Source organism: Limanda limanda, chromosome 8 (genome assembly GCF_963576545.1).
Source record: "Limanda limanda chromosome 8, fLimLim1.1, whole genome shotgun sequence".
NCBI classification, from domain to species: domain Eukaryota; kingdom Metazoa; phylum Chordata; class Actinopteri; order Pleuronectiformes; family Pleuronectidae; genus Limanda; species Limanda limanda.
The window spans coordinates 15,673,447-15,697,032 of NC_083643.1; the positions used below are offsets into that span (position 1 = coordinate 15,673,447).

Genomic DNA, 23,586 nt, shown 5'->3' on the forward strand with positions numbered 1-23,586 from the left:
CCAAGGACAAACAAGAATATTAAACTCAGTCCACAGTCTGACTGTTAGCACTCTGGCCCCGACCCCACTGGTTGCTACAGAGCGCTGGTCACCTGTATATTCAATTTTTTATTATTGTTGAACATATTGTAAATTTTACACTGCACTTTCTCGGGCCACTAAGAAAACACAGGCCAATTGTGAAGTCGATGAGATGTGTGCTCCACAGACAGACAGGCAGACCTTTTTGGAATTATCGTTAGACATATCTAAGAAGAAATGATGCAGCTTCCCTGTGACCATACACCAACTGACCAACAGATGGAGACTTAGGAAATTAATCTCTGATCTTCTGTCAGTCACATTATAATGAATTGTCAGCTGACAAACTGGCCTCTAAGTGACACATAATGAAAGAAATGGCATTTTGGATTAGCGTATGAACACTAATGCAGAGGCACGTGCGTGTACGGTTGAGTGTTTTACAGCAGTTTTAAACTGAATCGCCCAATCAGAACAAAGGGCCGTAACCTTCTGTTTCAGGATGATAACTCTCTGTGCTTCTCTCTGTGTTTCAGGGTCCTCTGCCTCCCCAGGGTCTTCCTCTGCACTGTTGCCTCTGAAGCCATGGACTAGAGCTGTGTCCGGTCCTGACAGTCCAGTGGCTATCAGATGGCTCCTCAAACACACTCAGCCAAAATACAGAAAGTAGGTTTGACACAGAAAAATGTTCAATTGCAACCATCTGCTGCACATTTTCACAGTTTGAGGCTAGAGGTATTCTCAAGTGTTCAGAACAAACAATGAATGAATCCCGTGGTCGAGCATTGCTTGTGTAGTCAGAGCCTGATTTACAACCCAACCTCCATTGTCGCCCCAAAAAAACACAATCAAAACACATAAATCAGCAACACTGGGTAATGTCTTCCTTCACCATGCTCATGGGCACTGTAGTTTATTTCAGCTCAACCCTGTAACACCCTCCTGTCAGTATTCAAATGTTCTGCATCAATAAAAGAAGCAATACAACAGTGGAAAATGACTCTATTATAAATATTAGATTCAAAATATAGTAGAAGAAAAGAAGAAAAGCACAAGTATTATCAGCAAAATGTACTTACAGTATCATACATAAATCATATTTGTTATTGCAGAGAAAAGCCATATACAACATCCTATTATTATGGATTATTGATATTGATGCTGTTTGGGGCTGAGGGCCTCCTTCATTTGTGAGGTAGGTGAGACCGAAACTTTGAATAGAACTGTTGGCATCAGTGGAATCACTTGAATATGTCAGCCTTGTCCTTGAAAGAAGTTTGTTTTCCAGTTAACTGGATTGCCTGATACGTGCATGTGACAAATATGTTAATTGAGATTATGAGTAACAGGAAGCCGGACAGTTTCAGCTTCCTCTGGCCCACGTGGTTTTCTGTGTGGGAATTACCTCCCACAGGGACGGCCATCTGAACAGGGCTGGTCACGAGGGAAAATATAAGGTCATGGCTTATGCTATTTATCTTACTTGCTCCACACCACGGGACTCAAAGCTTTTTGCCCTGCAAAGCAATATTGTGATTCTCACTTGCAGTATATTATTCTGTATGAGGGAGGGAGTTGAGTGTCTAACCCTAACCCCATGCACATGTTGTCTCTTTAGTGCTGATAGAAGGCTAATACCTCACAGAGCCCCCTTCCTGTTTGTTTGCTTTGTGGTGAGGCTCGTTACAGCTCTCTTTCTGAAATTATAAAAGTGACTTGCAGTATGTTTTAGCCGTGGCGAACCAGGATCGGCTGCTGGACTCAGTCTGCAGAACTCTGAAGCTGCCACAACGGATCAAAAAGAGCTGTTGGCCTGTTTATTCAAAGTTACGTGAAGCTCGACTCACTAAGCAGATAAACGAACTACATAATCAGTTGTGTAGCCGTTGTCGTGAATGCACTGTTGTGGTGATAAACAAGACAAGACAAAACAACATCCATAATAACTGTATCAAGTGTCCAAATCGCACCAAATGTACACATGTGTAAAAGTGTCGATATCCAAATAGAGAGACGAGTCAGAAGCAGGAGTTCCACTGTGGTTCCCCTTTAATCTGATAACCTCCTATATATATAATCTCACGTTCTCGTATAAGGTTTGGTTGTATCTGCTTCATCTCACATCCTTATGTTCCTTGTGGTTGAGATGATTCTCTCGCTACTGTACGGCACATGCAACACAATACAAATGGCTGACAGTAAGTAGGTCAGCTAAACTACTGATTAAGTGTGCTTTGGCTCATTAATAATGCATATGATAAAGACTGAAGTTGCTGGGTCTCTTTTTTCTCTCTGATACTTTTCATATCTGAGATTGCTCCACCATGGTTAGAGGAAAGTATGACATGATATCCTCCTGTTACAGTAATCTACTGTGCTCCTCCTCGTCACAAGCAGGAAACAACGGCATTTGTTTCTGTCAGGCTCTATTTTCAGAGCGTCTGTCACTTCACAGCGCTGAGCCAAAAGCTGGGCCTTCGTGTCATGTGGTACACTGCGCGTGGGGGGGGCTGGCTGGCTATCTCCTGATGGCTGCTCAGAGACGTGGGCGGAGGATCTGTAGGTCTCCAGCATGCTCGGGTCAAATCTACAAACTTCTGGGCCGCACACAGCAGCCCGGTGTCAGAGCTGCAAACCTGTGGGTGTTTGTTTCTTCATGGACAATGCTGCGACCTCTGTTGCTGGAATGAAAGCTATGCGTGGACTCATTCATTCCCGGGGCCGACGGAAGTGAATGCATGTGTGTCTTAGAAGTGATGTTGACCTAGCAGGGCGATGCTTGTGATTAATTAGGGCCCTGGTGTTAGATAGCCGTCATGTAAACATGCTTTTCAGCTTGCATCACATAAAAATACCATCACACTGAATCGGCCAGCTCCGCAAACACTCACTGGCCGTTCGGTCTAGCTCCGAGTGTCGCTGTGGTTAAAGATGTTGGATCGTACCCAGAGACCTCTGGTTGACTCACAGTCGCAGGAAGAGGGTCAGCGTTGTTATGACGGCGGGCGGTGGGCCAAACCCTTTAGAGATAGGCAGGTGTGTCCTGGTTACGACTACCGGCTGTGTTGTTGATATTACATCTGTGCCGCCTGATGTTATGTTATGACTGTGAGCAAGAGCAGGGAGGAGCACAGGGGAGTGGAGCGCCGTTCACAGACCTATGAATGATCAGCTCCGTGAAGCATTGCATATCAGTCCAAGCAGGGAGGGGATACGATAAGACAGGCAGTGGCGTGAGTGTTCTCCCGGGGTTAGGGACTTTTTGGACGTTGAATTGTGAGTTTAAGGCCTGGTGTGTTTCATCCTTGTTTTTTTCTCCAGATGAGAACGTGAAGGCTGGCGTCCACCAAGGCCACCGCTGCACCTTGGGCAGCGCTCACACATGATCACATGACTCTGGACATGGACGCGGTCCTGTCAGACTTTGTTCGGTCCACGGGGGCAGAACCGGGTCTGGCAAGAGACCTGCTGGAAGGTAAGAGATCGCTGCAGCGCTGAGAGACACTGTCCGGCTTCTTCAGGAGAACTACAACTTGTATTCAATACAAGACAACAAAGATGTTTGGGAATTACTGTTTTGATTATTTGCTCCCTGTGGTGACATGGCTGAGCAGAGGAGAGGGAAGAACAGAGGAGGAAAGGAAATGAGAGTGGAGGAAAATAAAGGAAACAAAGGAGGAGAGGAGTGGGGGCTGCAACAGTAGGCCAGCTCGCTGATTTAAAGGCCAGTGTGACGGTTTTACGAGTGCACTCCCCAGGGAGAGCTTTGTGCCCATTCATTGGAACTCATTGAGGAGCAGAGTGCTACTGGCACTTGTATATGGCAAACATACAGTGGGAAAAAAACACAGGGGAGCAAAAGTGCACACAGCAACAGAACGCCAGGTCTGCTGGGTCGGCTAAGATATAGAGACGGTGATAGAGAGACGTTTTTTGTGCCTTTTTTACACTTTGACCAGGAGAATGTGAAGTAAAGAAACGCAGACGTCCAAACACAGATACAGTTTGGTCTGATTTTATGGAAATAAAAGCATGCACCATGCTAATCAGACTTCCACTAGTGGATGGAATCCTCGTTTACAGCAACCTATGTGAAAACTTTCTTTTCTCTGTGTATACATAATGCAGCTGATGTCTGGTTTGAAAAAAGAATTAGAGGGTTGGGTGTCTGCCCCTTCCTCCCACTCAGCCTCTATCCTCCCCCCTGATTCTGCCTCGGTATCGAGCCACCGGGGCATTCATGTGACAGACACCAAACAAGACACTGCACTCAAGACAAGACAGACAGTGGGCCCGGATGCCCTATTTCAGTATAACGCCTGCTGCTTTTATCTGATGTTAGCATCGCTTTCCAGATGAGCATCAATCAGCAGCTCTGTTAACCTCTGCTCCGAGTCAGGCAGAAGTGTTTGTGGATGTGTGTGTACGTGTGTGTCTGTGTGTGTGTGGCTGTGTTTGTGTCTGTGTATGTGTGAGGGGACAGAGAGACGAGCAACAGAGAAGTGTGAAAATATGACAGTGCCACATATGGTGCTTCCCTCTAGAGGCTGGTTTATATACTGCAGCTCTTAATATACCTTGACTTTGTGTCAAATTAACAAGGCGTTGAACTAGAACATTTTCTGAGGGTTGTAAATAAAGATTTATATAATTTAATTGTATATAATATAATGAAGTTTATATTCAGTTTGAATTGACATTGTATATGTATACATACAATATAGATTTTTAACTTTTTACTACCTTTACTTACTGAGTATTTCATTATTGACTTTTTCTCCTGTAACATGGTAAATTTCCCCTTATTTTATTTATCTTAACACTGGGACTCGGAGATAGAGCAGAGCCATAGTTAATGTTAACAGGAACATCTGGGACAAATACAAATGTCTGCTGTCTCTGAATGGAGAAAATGACTTTTTAAATTGTGTTTAGGTGAAGAAAATAGATTTTTTAAAGTAAAGCTTGTTCATAAAGATCTATTTCTACTGTATTTAAATCCTCTGAAAAAGGTTTAATTCTGAATTTTGTTAGAATAAAAAGATGCAGAGCGTCTCTATCAGACAGGCTTTATGTATACTGCATGAATTTATCAGTGTTCCCTGTGCTGACGTCAGCCATTACAAATTACAGTGTAGTAGCAGCCTAATGTACAGGCGTTTAAAAGAACGTGCATTAGGTGCTGAGTGGCTGTGTAGCTGGACCTTAAGTCGTGTTCCTGGATGCATGCGGCTACAGCTGCTGAGATCCATATAGGGGAATCAGTTTTGCATTGATTGGCATGAGAGATGGTGATTAGAGGTGCTGTGTTTCATGTTCAGACCGCCGGGAAGTCTGGGAGTCCGAGTGGGGTTGAGAGGACAACTTCCTCCAGGTCTCTTACATAGGGAGTCCATTAATGGACCCTGACACACAAACATGCTCAGGTTACATGCAGACAGACAGAGACCCGGCATCCTTAATGTTTGCAATCGAGGGCATTTAGGTTTTAGATTTATAAAGTGTGTTTTGCAGACAGGTCCTGTGGGATTAGGAGGAGGAACGCTGAGATATAATAAGACGGAGGTTTGACTTCTGTCTCATAAACCTGGAAGGGAATGTGTTAGAGAGACAGTACCCAGAGGACAACTGTGTCTCTGTGTGTGTGTGTGTGTGTGTGTGTGTGTGTGTGTGTGTGTGTGTGTGTGTGTGTGTGTGTGTGTGTGTGTGTGTGTGTCCCTCCTGCACATCAGGATATTGTTGTCACTCTTTTGAAGTATCTGTCTCCCCTCACTATCTTCATTTTTGTGTGGCCCCACCTGACCCCAACCCCTAGTTATTCACGTTTCGATGCAGCACGTTTAACACAGACAAAAGCACAGTATGGCATTGTTCTATATAGACTGTTCGTACCGTTATAGTTGGGAGTAACCATTTTTTGACTGGCTGTTGAGAAATCTAGACTTCTAGGCATTTAATCAAAGTATTGAGGGAGACAGTTATCTAAAGACTTTTCTTGTTATCAAAATACCAAGTGCATTGTTTTTGTTTTTAGGAATTACTAGGAGGTAATCTTGCTTATTTCCCTCTATCCTTTCTGTTTACTAGAGTTGTTTCTCAGGTTTTCTCCATGAGATCAGCATGTTGACACTAAACTGTAGTGAACACTGTCTTGTTGCCTCAGGAAAACAACGTTTTGTGTGGGAACATAACAGAGATGGTATATCATTATTTCTCATTATTTCCTGTGTCTATGAATCATCAGCCTGACCTTTGTTTGTGTCCCACAGGTAAAAACTGGGACCTCAGTGCTGCTCTAAATGATTATGAGGAGCTCAGGCAGGTCCACACTGCCAACCTGCCACAGGTCTTCAATGAGGGCCGATACTACAAGCAGCCAGAGATACGGGACACGCCCACCCATGTCAGCAGGGTCGACAAGCCGTGTGCACAGAAGCAGGAGGACAATGCACAAGGTAGCAGGACCACCATCTGGAACAGAGATAACCCACCACCAATCACAAGTTCCCTTTGTCTCCACACGCTTCCCACTCATCCGTTCCATTCGTCCCTCTTTTCCACTTTAGAGAAGCGTCTGTCCCGCGGGATCTCCCACGCCAGCTCTGCTATCGTCTCCCTGGCGCGGCTGCAAGTGGCTAGCGAGTGCACCAGCGAGCAGTTCCCTCTTGAGATGCCCATCTACACATTCCAGCTACCAGACCTCAGCGTGTACAGTGAGGACTTCAGGAGCTTCATAGAGAGAGACCTGATAGAGCAGTCCACCATGATGGCTCTGGAGCAGGCTGGTGAGTACTGCTGGATATAAAACAATACATCCATTTGTAGTACTCTGATACTACTGATACAAGACATGTTACAGAATCATCACTGTGGCCTTTATTCAGATTACACTGAGAGGCAGAAGGCCAACAAAGCAGCAGCAAACAGAAATGCCAGTGAAAGTGGAGACAGAGAAGTGGAGCGTGAGACTGAGAGGAGAGACAGAGCAGATCAGACGAGCAAGACAACAACATCTAATTCAAACATCCCGGATCCCAAAGGGATTCATCTCCCTGCTGAAGCTTTGAAATAATGAAGAGAAACTAGTGAGTGAAGTTTCCAAACTTCCAGCAGACTGTTTCCCTCACAGAGACGACAGAGTCTGTCAAGGCTTTCTCACCTAATTCTGTTCAACATCTGAGTTCAGTCGAAAAAATAATATCGAGTAAATAAACCATTAAAACATGAAAGGATGTCATAATATTCTTCTAGATGCATTTTTGATATTGTCTCAATATGGTGATTGCCAACCCGACATACATGCACCAAACAGCTAACAGTTGGATAATGGATGGATGGAAAATGTTATAGTTAGTTATAGATATGACATCATGAACTAAAAGGATAAATGCTCAAAACTGAATATAATTGCAGCATCATTGCTACAACAAACAAGAATTTTGATCCAAACTGGATTCTGCACTGGAAAACTATGCAAAACTACGGGAAGTATATTGGGCAAAACTGAACAAGGAAACCGTGACAACCGTGTTTATTACTGACTGATTGAGAGATTATTTTGATGTACGGCTTTGTTTTCTTTTCTAAACAATTTTGACATGATTAATAACTAATCTGACTTAATTTAGATGTGCTTCCAGACCCAGGTTGCACTGAACTTGAACCATCCCTTGGCTAATAGAGTTGCACTCAGTCAAGCACATTCAGGCCCAATGGTCCTCTTATTAAACCCCATTTTAAAATTCCCCAGATCCAGATTTTTCGTTGGATCCATACCAAATTGCCAATACTCATCAATATTAGCTCCTTAAACATGCATGCTTTTTTTCAAGATCATTGCATCTTTGCATCATTGCATTTCATGGAAATTCATTCAGTCGTTTTTATCAGGGGTGAAAACACCACCTGTGGTGGAGGTGGACATTTATGGCTTTTGTTTGTTAATGGAGATGCACTGAAAGTGTGTGTGTGTTGTGGGTGATGGCGTTCATCAGATCTCCAAAGATGGGAGCCACACTGATTAGCCAACCAGAAGACAGTATCTGATCTTGTGATACATCAAGAATTTACACTCATAAAAGTTTGGGCACTGTCATGAATCTAATCAAAATGAAATGCATCACAAACTGTGGGAAGGACCAGGACAATAAAATATGTATCTCTGTGAATAAGAATTAGCCTCACTTCATGGATGGTAAAAAGTAATAGTCGTTCTCGGATGTAACATCATTAAAGGCACTGGGATGTGACAGCAGACCATCCTTTTAGAAAATGTACAGTATCTAATGTAAAAAATTAAAATAATGACATTCGAACTGAAGGGACAAACCAGTGTAATCTGAGGCCTGTCTACACTGAGGGGTACATCAAACAGAGCCTATTATGTGTTTACTGTTGTTGATGATGGATTCAGATCGGCCCAGACTCGGAGCAGTAAAGCTACGTGCAGCAACCTGGGGTGTAAAGCAGTCGTTTCTCTCTCGGGGCGATGATGGAGCAGAAACTGGATTTACTGTGAAAGTCAGGCCGACGAGGAATATATTCAGAGTGGAGGCTGCAGGCATATTACCTGTGCTAATCACTGCCTTCAAAGATCAGCCATGGAGGCTCATAATACTTGTTTGGCTAATTGTACTCAATAGGCCGTCACTTGTACCTGCTCCAGTACTCGACTAAGAGGCGTTAAGTTACTTTAGACGATATTAAGGTTCACGTGCACAATAAACGGCTTCTGTTAAGTAGCTGTGACTCCGTTTTTTGTTGAATTTCATTGATAGAAGAGTTCTCAATTCCATCTTCAGGAAGGAAGCAATTCTGCAATCTCTCCACAAGACGGTTTTGATCAGATATAGATGGGTGTCAAATATAAGGAAAATCTGAAAGATGAGCAGAGAAGCAGAAGGACACAGGGAGCGAGGACTCAGGGAATGGTTTCACGAGTGTGAAAATAAAGTCAATCATTTGCTGCGGCCTTCACTCTAACCAGATCTTAACCCAGTCAACACTTATAGGAGATTTTATTAATAATAATAGCAAAAACAACTATATTTATACGGCACGTTTCAAACCAGCCGTTGCAAAGTGCTTCACAAAGACAACTTTCTATTATTATCGACATGGTTTTCTCTTCATTCACTTGCATTCTTTTTTTCCCCAACCTATGGTTCCTGTTCATGTAGAATATATAATAGCTCATAGTTAACATGTGCTTCTCTTCAGGGAGATGCTCAGCTGGTTTCGAGATCAGTGGCACATTGATATTGAGACATTATGTTTCATTATCAAAATACATTTGAATATCCAATGGAAAATGGACTAACGTAAAATGTGTTTTGCTGAGTATTATTTTACTGAATGTGTGTGTGCAGGTCGTCTGAACTGGTGGTCCACCATGTGCACCAGCTGTAAGAAGCTGCTTCCTCTGGCCACCACGGGGGACGGGAACTGCCTCCTGCACGCTGCCTCCTTAGGTGAGCTACTCATGGACACTTCAGCATATTCAATACACACTGTCACCATAATTTGATAATCATTTCTTGAAAACAGCTTTAAAGTCTCCACGAAACAGACTTAAGAGTGCAAGTTGATTCTGCATATTTTTGTTTCAGGTAAAAACATAAAGCTATGGTAGGTAGGCTTGATGGTTTCAGTAGCCAGTTACACTTCATGAGCTTTGTGCAGCAGTGTCAGATTTGTCACAACGATTTGAAGCCTGCTCTCTTTTGTCGAAAACTTCTCGCCGCCAACTTCGTCCAAACCTGCGGATTTCCCCGATGAGCAGGACAGGGATGAAACGAGAGGAGGTTGACGACCTTGAACAGATCACTGATATATATATGATCGAGTCCAACTAACAAGAGATACAAGAAAAATGTACACACGATTAAAAAACATGTAAAACTTCCTTTTCTTATCATGGGGCTTTTAAGCATCCAGTTGGCGTGGAACTGTGTCTCTAATGAGAGGGTCGACGCAGCGGCAGAGCTGCTGAATCCAGAGAACGGAGTGAGACAGGAGAAGTTAGAGAGATGAAGGAAGCAGCTGGAGAAGGGATGGAGATAACTGACCTGTACATTGCAGGAAAATGAAGGCTGCAGCGTTCGCAGGGTTCGGGGCATGACAGAATATGCAGGTCTGTGCTGGAGGAGATGGCCGACTCCCCAGTGTGAAGACTGTTGTAGCAGCAGAGGGTTAGAAGCATCACAGCTAATGTGATCAGCACTGACATTCAGACGACTGAGGCCCTCTGATGAGTGACAAAAGACATTTTTAGTTTGACAGCTGAGGTCATCTAGGAACGACCTATCAACCAAATTGCATCTCTTTTATTATGCCTCCGCGCCGGTGACAGCCAGTGGCCTATTCCCGGGAACATGATATCTTATGAATGCGTCAATGGAATTTCCTCAAATTTGATACAAATATTCACTCGTACTCAAGAAAACTAGTTTGATTTTGGTGGCTAAAGGTCAAAGGGTCAAGATCATGGTGACCTCACAAAACACATTTTTCGCCTTGTGAATGCAATATCTCCGAAACAGCTTGAGGGAACTATTTCACATTTGGCACAAACACTCACCTGAGCTTGAATTTTCTGTTGGTAGCCAAATGACAAAGGTCAAAGGTCAAGGCAGTCTCACATAGTATGTTTATGTTTTTCTTGAACATGATGTGTTAAGGTCCGCTTGAGGAAATGTCTTCAAATTTGGTATAAACTTACACTTGAACTCAGAGATTAACTGGAGGTCAAAGGTCAAGGTCACAATGACCTCATGTTACTATGTTTCAGTCGTCAAAGTTTATAGTGATCTTTATATGAAAAAAAGATTGCAGAAATAGGTTCACAGAAACTGCTTGTTTTATGTCCTTGAGCCTGACTGGCAGTAACGCCGTTGTGTGTGTTGATCAGGAATGTGGGGCTTCCATGACAGAGACCTGATGCTGAGGAAGTCCCTGTACACCATGATGAAGAGCGGGGCGGAGAGGGATGCTCTGAAGAGGAGGTGGAGGTGGCAGCAGACCCAACAGAACAAGGAGGTCAGGGAGAGCCTCCATCCCGGCACACTGCACCTTCTAAAAGCATCACATCCTCTTTCACTAATGACACTTTAATACAGCCAGGGATGAGCCACTCGTAACCTCTGCTAATAGCACTGATTTTAGCTTCCTTGCATTTGGATTTTTGCTGCAAGGAAAATTGTCTTTCTACGATACCAATTGTGGATTAGCAGCAGTGCTTCTAATACTGTCAAATCCTCTGCACTTCCTCTCCGTTCTCTTCGTGTCCATGGATTAAAGTATTTTCCAGTCTATTAAAAAAATGTGTCACCAAAGATAGCTCAGGCAAAGAAGTAGTACAGATGCTCATGTTTTAAAAATGCCAGGGGCATCCTGGTGGCCCGCTGATCTAAGATGCAACCCATGTAACTGCAGTGTCCCACTTTGAGTCCGGGCAGGGACCTTTGCTGCATGTCATCCACCTTTTATCTAATTACCCATATATCCTGTCAGTCTCATCCATTAGCAAGAAGAACAGGCAGAAGCTGCAGAACGTAAAGTTTTGCAATGTCTGCATTAGTCATACGACCGTGGAAATGCTCAAAATGACTAATAACAGGGATTGTGTGGGTGAGCACCAGCACATGTTCATGAGAATTTCTATTTCTGTGTGTCTGTTTCTGCAGTCAGGGCTGGTGTACACTGAGGAGGAGTGGGAGAGAGAGTGGAACGAGCTGCTGAAGTTGGCCTCCAGCGAGCCTCGCTCTCACCTCAGCAAAAACGGCAACACCAGTGGAGGGTAAGCCGTTTGACTCAGAGACTATTACTACATCCCTTAAAAAAAAAGCCTGCAAGCACAGACACACATACACACACACACACACACACACACACACACACACACACACACACACACACACACACACACACACACACACTCCCAAGACTCACATATTACACTTTTTAACCAGAATGCAGCAGTATTTGCTCTGTAATAACTGTGTAAGATGGAGACCACAGTGAATCCCAGCAGCTGTGCAGGTTGTGCAGCTTCTTGTCGCATGTCACACGTTACAGCTCTTGTTTTAATGGAATGTCCGTTGAAATTCTGCAGAAGGCCCACACTGAAAACAAAAAGTGACCTTTTTGCTGAGATGGATTTGTCGGGGAAACTGGTCCCACTCGGACTGTTGCTCTTTCAAATTGCTTCTCTGATTTAATAACATCACCGAATCTCACAAGCGTGACTGTGCCATCTACTGGCTGCCTTCAGCATTAATCACTTCTTCCATAACAGCCTCCCTGAGCAGTGGGTTACTTTTAGCTGCTGCAGGTGAAGTGATTCTCACACACACACACACACACACACACACACACACACACACACACACACACACACACACACACACACACACACACATACACACACACACACACACACACACACACACACACACACACACACACAAACACACACTCCATGAAAACAAGCGTACGAGTGGGTTTATGTCAGGCTACAGAGGCACCATGGAAACTAACCGTGGTTTCTTCTTCCTACGCACAGAAACCTTGTGGTTTTCTCTGTTTCCATTGTCTCTGAAACAAACATACACAAGTTTTCATATCGTCGCTAGGTGCAGCAGCACATTTGATGGGGGGGGGGGGGGGGGGACTATGATGCTCTATCTGCAGACTGAAAGAACTGCTGCGTCTGGAACATGCAAACTGCCTGTGCAGGTTTTCTCCGGCTTCCTCACACGCATTACAAAGTCATACAGATTGGGGTTAGGTTAATTGTAGACTCTAAATTGACTGCATGTGTGAATGTCGGCCATGTGATCCACTGGCGGCCTGTCCAGGTTTTAGCCTCTCACCCAATGTCAGCTGGGATTGGCTCCAGCTTCCCTTTGACCTTCAGTGGATAACCACTATAGATAATGGATGGATGGATGGATGGGAATGTGAAGGGTGCAAACCTCCTAACAAACAATTCAATGGTAAAATCTGAAAAAAAATGAATTCTTTTTAGATTTAGATGTCCAGCTTAAAGGGATAGTTCACCCAATCAAACCACTTCACCCTCCACTCCATAGGCCTAGTGGTGAGTAGATGATGAGTGAATTTTCATTTTTATGTGAACAACCCTTTTAAAGATCTCTATCGCTGAGTATATCCCATTAATGACCGTAATTTACTCATTTAGTCTGGTGGTTCTAACCTCTCATTGAGTCTGACTGTAATACAGTAATCAGGTCAGGGATGTTTGATGGTCCTAGTGTGAGATGAGCCACTAAATGGGATGAGTGGGATTCACATATTAAGAGACTCTTCATTAGAGTAAATGTGGCAGCGTGGCTGTTTGTGTGGCTGACAACTTAATTGTTCCACATCCTCCGGTTCCCTGGTGGTTGCAATCCTGAGAGCCTCTGTTTCTCTCCATTGCTTCCTCCCTCCGTCTTTCTCTCTCCCACTCTCTTTCATTCAAATATATGTATGTACAGATGGATTATTACCTCCACCAAGGAGGTTATGTCTTTGTCTGTGTTTGTTTGTTCGTCTGTCTGGATGAGTTATTGGTAAAGGGAAGAACCTATTCCATTTTGTGCGGATCCGGATCGGGTGGTCCAGAGATGCTTTTTTTTACATTAAGAGACAGAGATTTTCTACATTTTCATTGATTTCTCAGAGAATAATTCATGGATCTTGATGAAAGAAAACATACATGTTTTGGGGACTTATGTTTATGAGTGTGTTCAATCTGGTGCAGATCCATGAAAAAATCGGTACCTTGTTGATTTAAACATGCTTTCACAAGGGGACTGTTCGGCCTTAGCAGAGGTATGCTCTCTAAGTAAAAAGTAGGGGGCAGTTGGATGACATTAGATTACACCGACGCATTGTTAGCACATCAATTTATGTTATTCTACCAGTCATTATTCAGGAACCTGTCCCATGATGTCATATTGTTTCATGTGTTACTTTTATTTTCTCAGTGTGGATAACTCTGAGGATCCCGTCTACGAGAGTTTGGAGGAGTTCCATGTGTTTGTGCTGGCCCACGTGTTACGCAGGCCAATCGTAGTGGTGGCTGACACGATGCTCAGAGACTCAGGAGGAGAAGGTAGGCTGACTGCATCTTCTAATGATCCTGTACAATACAGCAGGGTAAGCTGTGATAACTGACACTACATGTTGTGTTGTGTGTTGTGAATCTCCAGCTTTTGCTCCCATCCCATTTGGAGGTCTCTATCTGCCCCTGGAGGTGCCTCCAAGCCGCTGCCACTGCTCCCCTCTGGTCCTGGCCTATGATCAGGCTCACTTCTCCGCACTGGTGTCCATGGAGCAGAGGGACCAGCAGCGAGAGCAAGGTACGCAACTGCACATCATTACGAAATCCAGTTACAGGAAACACTGTTAGGCTTTTTCATGCAGAGGTATTTGTTTAGTTTTTTCATTTTTGCATCTGTCACGTATTCAAAATATTATCAAAACATCAACTGGCCTGCAGTGAATCCTGCAGAGGAATCTCCTGCAGTGTTTTCATATTGGCATTTTGGAAAATTTGCAAAAGGTCCAGAGGCTCTCAGTCGGACATCAGCTGGTGATGTCTGCAGGTGTAAATCTGTGACGTTACCCTTTGGTTGACCCCTTGTTTTCTGTTTAATCCAAAGAGTCACCTGCTGTAATGTGCAATAGTTAAGCAGTTTTTTCTTTTAACTTAAGTGCTTGGATTGTGGGAATGAGGGCGAGTGGTCGGCCTGCCCTGCTAGAGGTGAATAATGTATGAGACAGCAGTCTAATTACCTGTGATCCATTATTAAAATTGGCTGGTTGGCAGCAGGGACCAGGGAGTGGTCGACATGGAGGGGGAGAGGAGAGGAAGGCTTCTTCTTCTTCTTCTTCTGACTTTCTAAATATTGAGTTAAAATAATTCAATCCTGTTTGTTATTGCATATCTACGTTTCTCCCTCTGAGGTTGAATTCAGCCTGTTTAACTGGGTGTGTCTGTTCTTCTCACGCAGAACTCTGTGATATAGTTCCTGTGCAGAACATTTTGATTGTTATGTTGTGGCCAGTCAGTGTTGATTTTCCATTGTGTTGAGTGACTCTCTTGTTTTTGTCCTGTTGTGCCGGTTCTGATGTTGCCAACTCCAGATGCGTGGCTTGTTTTCGAGGTCAGCTTAATCCTCACATGCAGGTCCTCTAATCGACAAATAAAGTGCTTCTCCTTGACAACCAGCGTTAGCAGTCACGGCACTCTTCTGTATCTGACTCAGTGGGTGGAACTCACTTGTCATTTGCGTGGGCAGCCGGCCAACTCCGTGTCTCCCCGCAGTTTTTTCTCACCCTCAAATGCGGATACGCTTGCGCAAATGCTCTTTTTCTTCCTCTCTCTGTCTTCCTCCTCCTTCTCTTCCTCTCTTGTGCTTGTCTGAGTACGTTCTATTCTCAGCCCATAAACACCAACCTAGTTATTAAGGCAGGGGTATGATCACTGCAGACCAGCAGACAGACATGATCACTAACCTGCCGTTCCTGCCCTGAGGTCATTCCTTTTTGTGCCAGAAGCACATGAAAGCCAGGCTCCTCCACTATTCTGAACTCTTGTATATTGGCTGTTATCATGTGGCAAAAGGGGGTTCTCCTTTTTGTCCACCAGATGGTGCATATGTCCAAAGAACCCGCTGTAGCTAGACAACCACACTGCATGACTGCATTTAATTATTCTGGTACGCTGTGTCCTTAGACAGGATCAGAGTGAGGTTCTGTCTGCAGTCTGACTCCAGGACGTTATGAAAACACGTGTACACACTAGATGCATGTGTGTGTCATGTGATGTACACACTAGATGCATGTGTGTGTCATGTGATGTGATGTATCCCATGACACACTAATGATACAAATCACTGCTACTCTAGATAGGTTTATCTGCAGTTTTATGCATTTAAAGTTCTATATTTTATGACTTTATTAGAAATGGCCTGTGCTCTTATCATTTTGTAATTGAAAGAAAAGTACAGTGTTGTCATGCTGCCTCATATCTTGTACGGCTGAACAGATGTCAGCCATACAAGCAAAGGGTCAGACAGGCAGACCTAATCTTCCATTGCCAATTAGGGCAGAGTAGCCCCAGTCTGTCTCTAAGCCCTCATGACATCGCCACATATGGGCAGGGTCCTGGACCACTGGGGCCCCGACGAACCCAGCCTCTCCTCTGACAGTCAGGCCACTGTGTGGACGTCTCAGGTGGTGGGCTGCTCTCAGTTTTCCCCAGCACAGCGAAGAGCATCCGAGGGGCATCGGGTCTGTGTGTGTTCAGGTGCCAGAGGCTTGGTTAGAATACTGGCTCTTTCTTCAGCCTTCTGTATGGAAGATTATAGAAGAGTCCCTCCCAGTAACCTGATTCTAAATCACACTGACACGTCACGCTAGTGCCCCTTTTATGGCCGGCCTGCCTGACTGCTGGGGCTGCTTTGATGGTGGATGGTGAAAAAACAACAAGGGAGGGGTGACAGAAGTCAAAGGTTATTGCTGATGGTTAAAACTCTTTGTTTATATTCTGAGTGTCTCCCAAAAGAGCAGTCAAGTGTTTTTTTTTCCTGGTGAGTTCATCAGGTGAACCCAGAGTCCTTGTGCACATGACTATGCTTTCTATCCGCCCATTTACCCGCTCACCTGCTGTGTGATAATGATCGGCTCCTCAGCAGATGCTGTTGGCTGTGTCTTTTATCAGCTTGTTTGCGCTCCTGTGGTTAAATGACGTAAGAGGTGGAACTGGTCCGCTGGAAAACTCTGAAACGATTTCAAGCTCTGGTCCCAGTACCAAAACACTTCCAGGTTTTCGTTGGCATCCCATCACCAACCCTCTGACACCCAAGTGAATTAAAGTAAATGGTGCTCTTTTACACAAAGACCACCTACAGTACATAATATCGCAGTGTACCCATCCAGCTCTGGAAAGCTCCCTCCTCTATCTATTAAAGACACCCAGTGTATTACTCACCATGCACTCGTTGTAATTAAGCCAACATGGCAATCACAATTAAAATGTTATGTGTTGTGGTTTTATGTGTTACTTCAAATGTGATGTAATTACAACCACGGTTCCGCTGCGAAAAAGCTCCGGCTTGTTTATATGCACGACTGCTGTTTACTCTGGTGAATTAGGCCCCTTTAAATCTGCAGCTGTGCGGACTGACCGAAGTCAGGAATTCAAATTTGTGCGTTTTCCAGACAGTACAAATTGTTCTTGAATCGCAAAACATAGGAAACATTGGCTCACTGCTCCTGCTCTGAATCAAAGCTCGTAACGGGAGACGCTGCTCATGGAAGGGAGTGAACGACGAGGGAGGACTCACTGTCATTCTGCTCTCACGGCTGCACAGTAAAAAAAAAGACAAATTAAATATATCTATTTCCAAACAATTCGTGTGAATAAATTCGTAGAAAGGATATCTACCTCATTTCCAACAGCTGTTTCCTCACTGAGTACACCCAAGTGTCCCCCTCCCTCCCTAATCGCTCAGACTGGACCCCCCCCCCCCCCCCAACCCTTCGATTCAGAGATGTAAACTGAGCAAGGCGAGGCGGGCTAGCAGCTATGTTGCTGCGTACACATCTCGCATACCACGGAGGGCTATGATGTCATCCATGCATATGCTATGGGAGGCGGGTCGTTCAAGGACAACACAACTAGGCTGCCAACGGGGATAGTAAATACATTACAGCACACTTTAGTCCCCCACAGCTCAATTGGCAGCATTGAATCCGTGAATCTGGACCGGGCCCAAAGCGGGAACAACAGCACACACAGCACTCTAGAATGGGGAGAAAGAAAGACAGCTGCATCGTGGGAGCCGGGACACAGACCTCCACTGCCTGCTGCATGACCTGAGTGGGAACTGAGTGGGAGCCATATAACTGCTGTGTGCGTGTGTGTGTGTGTGTGTGTGTGTGTGTGTGTGTGTGTGTGTGTGTGTGTGTGTGTGTGTGTGTGTGTGTGTGTGTGTGTGTGTGTGTGTGTGTGTGTGTGTGTGTGTGTGTGTGTTTTATATTGGCCTTGTGCATTCTAGGAAAGATCCTTCTTTAAAAAAATCCACTTCTTTCACCTCCCTCTTTTCAGACTTGCCCTGCCAAGGCTCTTATTTGTCTCCGTGGCTGCAGCTATAACTCAGTCCCTCATTTTAAGTAGATGGTATAGGATGCATTGTCATTGGCATTCATTTTAACCAGCCTGACATTCTAGGGCACATATCTTTCTCAACAAGTGTAGTCTGTCAGCAGTGCAGGGCGGTGTGGCCTAGGGAGTAGAGTGGGCGTTCTCTAACAAGAAGGTTGCCGGTTCAATCCCCACTCTTCCCCATCTGCATGCCAAACTGTCCTTGGCAAGATACTCAGCCCCTCATAAATGTTGAGTGTACTAAAAATGTAAGTCACTTTGGACAAAAGCGTCATCTAAATGACATGTAATGTAAAGTAATGCTGCTAGTGATCCAGTGGAATGTGTTTCCTGAGCTTCCGACTGATGGTGTGAGATCAAAATAAATAGCAATGTTGAAAGTGTTAAATGTGCGACCCCGGGTGGGGCTGCTCAAAGAACTTGAGGCATCATCAAAATACATGCAGCACCAGTATTTTGACACTGAGCATGCCTCATCGTGTGCTTTGCACCCGAACACAGGACGTCAGAAAGAGAGGCGACAGGGATGGAGAGGGGCTTTGACCTGCAGTTCCACCGGGGATGCAGTAGGGGCAGTTGCTGCTGCTGTCCATGTCTGTGTGGAGCTTGCAGAGCAGCCTCTTGGCAGTGGACGAATTGATGAGGCAGGGAGGAGACTGTATCTTCCCTCTTGGGCTGACAGGGAAGGCTGGAATGTCCTCGGCCTGAACAGCCTGCCTCTCTCTGCCGTCATGTGGACAACAGCCCCCACACTAAGCCACGAACGCAAGCACGTGTGGGTGTCTGTTTTGCGTTCTCCAGTGATTGGTGACGAAAACCTCTTCCTCCCAGTGAAGAGCCGATCATACCAGTGGAGGATGAATGACTTTTCTTCACCTCTCCTGCTCTTAACCTGTACTCCTGTGTCTGATTGCACTCTATAACCAAACCAATTAATCATGTGCAGCTCCGATCAGCCGAACACATACTCAGTTTCTGCACTCTCATCATGTCAAAGTGTAGATTCATTTTTTTTCACTACCTCTGCCAAGGAGGTTATGTTTTCACCCCTGTTTGTTTGCACAACAACAAGATCACACAAAATCCGCTGAATGGATAGGTGTTAGATCTGTTTTTTTAGATAGGTCTTGAATATAGTTTTTAATGCCTATTTGTGTTGCAGTTCTTTCTCAATGATACAGATATTATCATTCTGTAATAAAACTACAAACAAGACCAATGTGGAACTGATAACTGCTAGTCTGCACATCACCAAGGTCAGAATTTGTTAGAGTGCACTCTCCTTGGATGCCTGAGAGATGATGGATAATGTCTCTGACTGTAGTTTGTAAAATGAACATTTCAAGGGTTATTGGTTGTGTAAGTCAATCTGGGACTCCCATATCCCTTCCTATGTGTTGTATTTGACCTATAGGGCAAAAACCTCACTCATAATGGTCTGAAAATGGTCCTAAAAAGTCTTAGATTTAACTTGTGGAAAGCTGCAGAAAGCCTGATGACACCTAATCAGTTGTTGTTTTTCTCACACTGACCATGACCTGACCTGATACGCCCAGAAGAGACCATCGTGAAGGACATATCGTCTATTATTTCATGTTATTTTCTTGTCATTAGAATTATTTTGTATTACTGATGCAGGCAGTATTTGGGCCAGAGGCTGGAGGTCGCCCACCTGAACCCATACTTACAGGCATCTGGAATAATTAACATGGCATCATTCTCGTGAGGCCTCATGGTGTCAACTCAGCTCTGACACCACAAGGGTCTTGTGGGAGAACGGGTTGCGTGCGATGTAGTCTCCGTTGGTGAGGCGACACCGAAGTAACCTTTTGTTAATCTCATCTCTTCCAGCTGTTATCCCTCTGACTGACTCTGAGCACAAGCTGCTGGCACTCCATTTTGCCGTGGACCCTGGCAGGGACTGGGAGTGGGGGAGGGACGACAACGATAACACCAAGCTAGCCAAGTAAGTCCTGTATAGTATATCACAGCGTGTTGATGCTTATCAACAGAGCAAGTGACTACGAAAGCAACTCGGAGAGAAGGTGAGAGGGTAAAATCCGCAGGCGATGGCAGTTCTGTTCAGTCTACACACACAAGGCTGTATATATGTGGGGGATTTAACTTTGATTACGGGCTCCGGATCCAGGTTACTTCAAAGAGTGAGCAGAGAGAGAACAAATTGTGTGTCACGTCAGTCATCCATAGGGTTTTCCAGGAATGGCCCCACTAAAGCAGCAACACCCTCTCTGAGTTTAGCAAAGGCTTTGTGTAAGGGTTTCTGTTTCACATTCCTGCCGGTCAGGGGGTTAGCTTATCCTTATACAAGCTGCAGAATGGAGAATTCAGATATATAGAGAGAAGATGCTTTAACTACTTTCTGATGTCACCTCTTTGTACCACCTTTAAAAATCGGAAACTTCCCAAACAGAATGTTGCACTAGACCCTAAAGCGCACTGTTGATGCCATGAAGACGCCTACATTACACTGCTTGTTTCTAATCGTGAATATATCTTCTCCCACAGTCTCATCTTGTCTCTGGAGGCCAAACTCAACTTGCTGCACAACTACATGAATGTAACATGGATTCGAATTCCATCTGAAACAAGGGTAATTTTATTTTCTTGCTTGTGAGTCATTCGTGGCGGTTAATTTAGCTCGGGAGAGACTCCTCCATTCCAGAAGATCTTTAAACCACAGAGTTCGATCAGTCAGTGTTATTTACTGTCGTAGGCAATAAACCTTCGGCATTTATGTGTGTGCTGAATATGAATCTTCAGAGTACAGGCAAATTAGCTCTTGTGTGTGTGTGTTTGTGTGTGGGAATTTGCATAGTTATAGAACTATTTTAGATCTCTCCACTTATAAATACCCGAAATCAAAATTCCATGAAATTCTCCAAAGTGCAGAAATAAAGATTTAAGGAAATTGTCCCTGAAACATCATCATCTCTGCTCTGATCTGTGTTTTATTCATTGCTGTGTGTGTGTGTTTGTGCGTCTCTGTGCAGGCTCCCTTGGCTCAGCCAGAGTCTCCCACAGCCTCTGCAGGTGAGGATGTCCAGTCTCTGGCAGAGTCCATGGACTCTGACCGTGAGTCTGTCGGCAGCAACTCTAATGTCAACACGGGCAAGCCAAGCAAAGAGAAGGACAAGGACAAGCAGCGCAAGGACAAAGACAAGAGCCGGGCTGATTCTGTAGCCAACAAACTAGGTAGCTTCAGCAAAACCCTGGGAATCAAGCTGAAGAAGAACATGGGAGGCCTGGGTGGCCTCGTGCACGGCAAAATGAACAAATCCAATTCTGGCTCAGGTCGTAGTGGGGAGAACGGAGGGGAGAAAGCAAAGAAGAAGGAGTCTAAGACTAACAAAGGAAGCAAGGAGGAGTCGGGCCAGTCAGCCAGCTCCACCTCCTCTGAAAAGGCCACTAGTCCCTCTCCTACAGACAGACCCTCCAGCTCCTCCCCCACGGAGAGACAGGATAGTGCAGGGAGAGTCTCAGGGGACAAGATCATGGAGAACTGGAAATACAGCACCGATGTCAAGCTCAGCCTCAACATTCTGCGGGCCGCCATGCAGGGGGAGCGCAAGTTCATCTTCGCCGGCCTCCTGCTCACCAGCCATCGACACCAGTTCCACGAGGAGATGATCAACTACTATCTGACCAACGCCCAGGAGCGATTCAGCCAAGAGCAGGAGCAGAAGAGGAAGGAGGCCGAGAAGAAGCCCCCCATCACCAATGAGGTGGCCGCGAAGAAACCTGACCATGAGAGCGTCTTCCAGAGGGAGAGATCGGACAGCTCGCCTCCGGAGAGCTGCTCTCCTGTCCTGCCCCACCACACACACACCTACAACCACAACTCACAGCCCCCGCTGGGTCTCAAGATGCAGGGCAGGAACAGTCCCATTCCTGCACCCCCCCTAGTATCGGTCCCATTGCCCCCCCTGACACCGCCAACAGCCTCACACCATGTCTCACACCCAGCCCCTGCGCCTTACTCCTCCCCCAGTATTGGTGCTAAGAGACCTGGGCCTTTACCTGTGTCTGCCCACTACAGCCATACACCGCCCATCCAGAGGCACAGTGTGATTCACATACCAGATGTCAACATGCAAACCTCCATCTTCCAAGATGACCCCTATAAGCCTGTGGTGGGCACCCTAAAGACATGCGCCACCTACCCCCAGCAGAACCGCTCCCTCTCATCGCAGAGTTACAGCCCTGCTCGCCTGTCAGGGGTCCGCACTGTTAACACCATGGACACCCTGGCCTACAATATGCCTGGCGAACACAAGTCCCACACCTACACCAATGGATTTGATGCGGGAGACATTCAGGACTGCCTGGAGTTTGCTGATGAGGACAACTCGTCTCACACCTGGCTCAACCAAGACAAAACCAAAGGGCGGAGCTCTGGAAGCCCTTTGTACTGCTTTCAGCAGCGCCGCTGCAAGAGGGAGAACTGCTCCTTCTACGGCAGGCCAGAGACAGAATACTACTGCTCCTACTGCTACAAGGAGGAGCTAAAACGCAGGGAGAGGGAGTGCAAGGTGCAGAGGCCTGCGTAGCCATCACCGCCACTTCAGCCACTTGTCAGCAAGGCCACAGGAGAGTTGAGGGAAGACACCATCTGCACTCTGCATCACGAATATCATGATGGCAAACATTTTCCTATTTTGTTGAAGAATGCTCTTGTATTCCTGTCACCCTTCCCTTGTTGGTAAAGATTATTACTTTATGATGGGAAATGCAGAACTTGAAACAGTGAGCAGCTTTGGCCAGATATTGTGCGATTGTTTAGTTTGATTTCTGTCTAATTGAATTTAGTCTTTTACTTGTTTTAGAGTAAAAGTCATCTCTGTGATGTAACTCTCTGTATGTGAGGGAAAGGTCTTTATTTTTCAAAGTTTAAAAAGATTTGCATCTTATCTGGAGGGAACATTTTAGCTCTTTTAATCAGTTTTAATGCAATACCTCCGCTAGGTTCCTCAAAATCTCTGTGGAAAATTTGTAGTTGTTTTGCAATCAAAATAAATTCAATGGGAGATTGATATTAGAATTTAAAGCAATAAATTGGGGATTTTTGCTACACCCTCTCCCAGTTTTGTCTATGCACCAATAATATAATTACTGTAGGTTATCTGTGTCTTGTAAATTGTAAAGGATTGTCACGGTGTGCTTTTGTAAACAATTTGAACTACAGGAATAAAAACGTGTAAGCATCATAGGTTGTAATGTTGGATTAGGCTGAGATGTAAAACTCTCATTTGTTACGTGTTAACCTTTGTTGTTACCACAGTGCAAGGGTTAGCTGTATCAGAGGCGGACGCAAAATATTGTGCAGGATTTCATTTCATATTTTTGCCCGTAGTCGACCTCCTCAAGAC

General features: G+C 45.0%; 1 protein-coding gene across 1 annotated transcript; it reads left to right on the forward strand.

The window, feature by feature from the left end:
• Positions 1-3,381: 3,381 nt before the first annotated feature.
• otud7a (OTU deubiquitinase 7A) lies at positions 3,382-23,396 on the forward strand. Its single transcript, XM_061076961.1, has 11 exons — positions 3,382-3,496; positions 6,291-6,476; positions 6,588-6,806; positions 9,390-9,491; positions 10,931-11,058; positions 11,706-11,818; positions 14,013-14,140; positions 14,238-14,387; positions 20,051-20,165; positions 20,726-20,810; positions 21,211-23,396. Exons 1-11 carry the CDS (start codon positions 3,412-3,414, stop codon positions 22,765-22,767), a joined length of 2,868 nt encoding a protein of 955 aa, XP_060932944.1. The 5' UTR covers positions 3,382-3,411; the 3' UTR covers positions 22,768-23,396.
• The last annotated feature ends 190 nt before the right edge of the window (positions 23,397-23,586 follow it).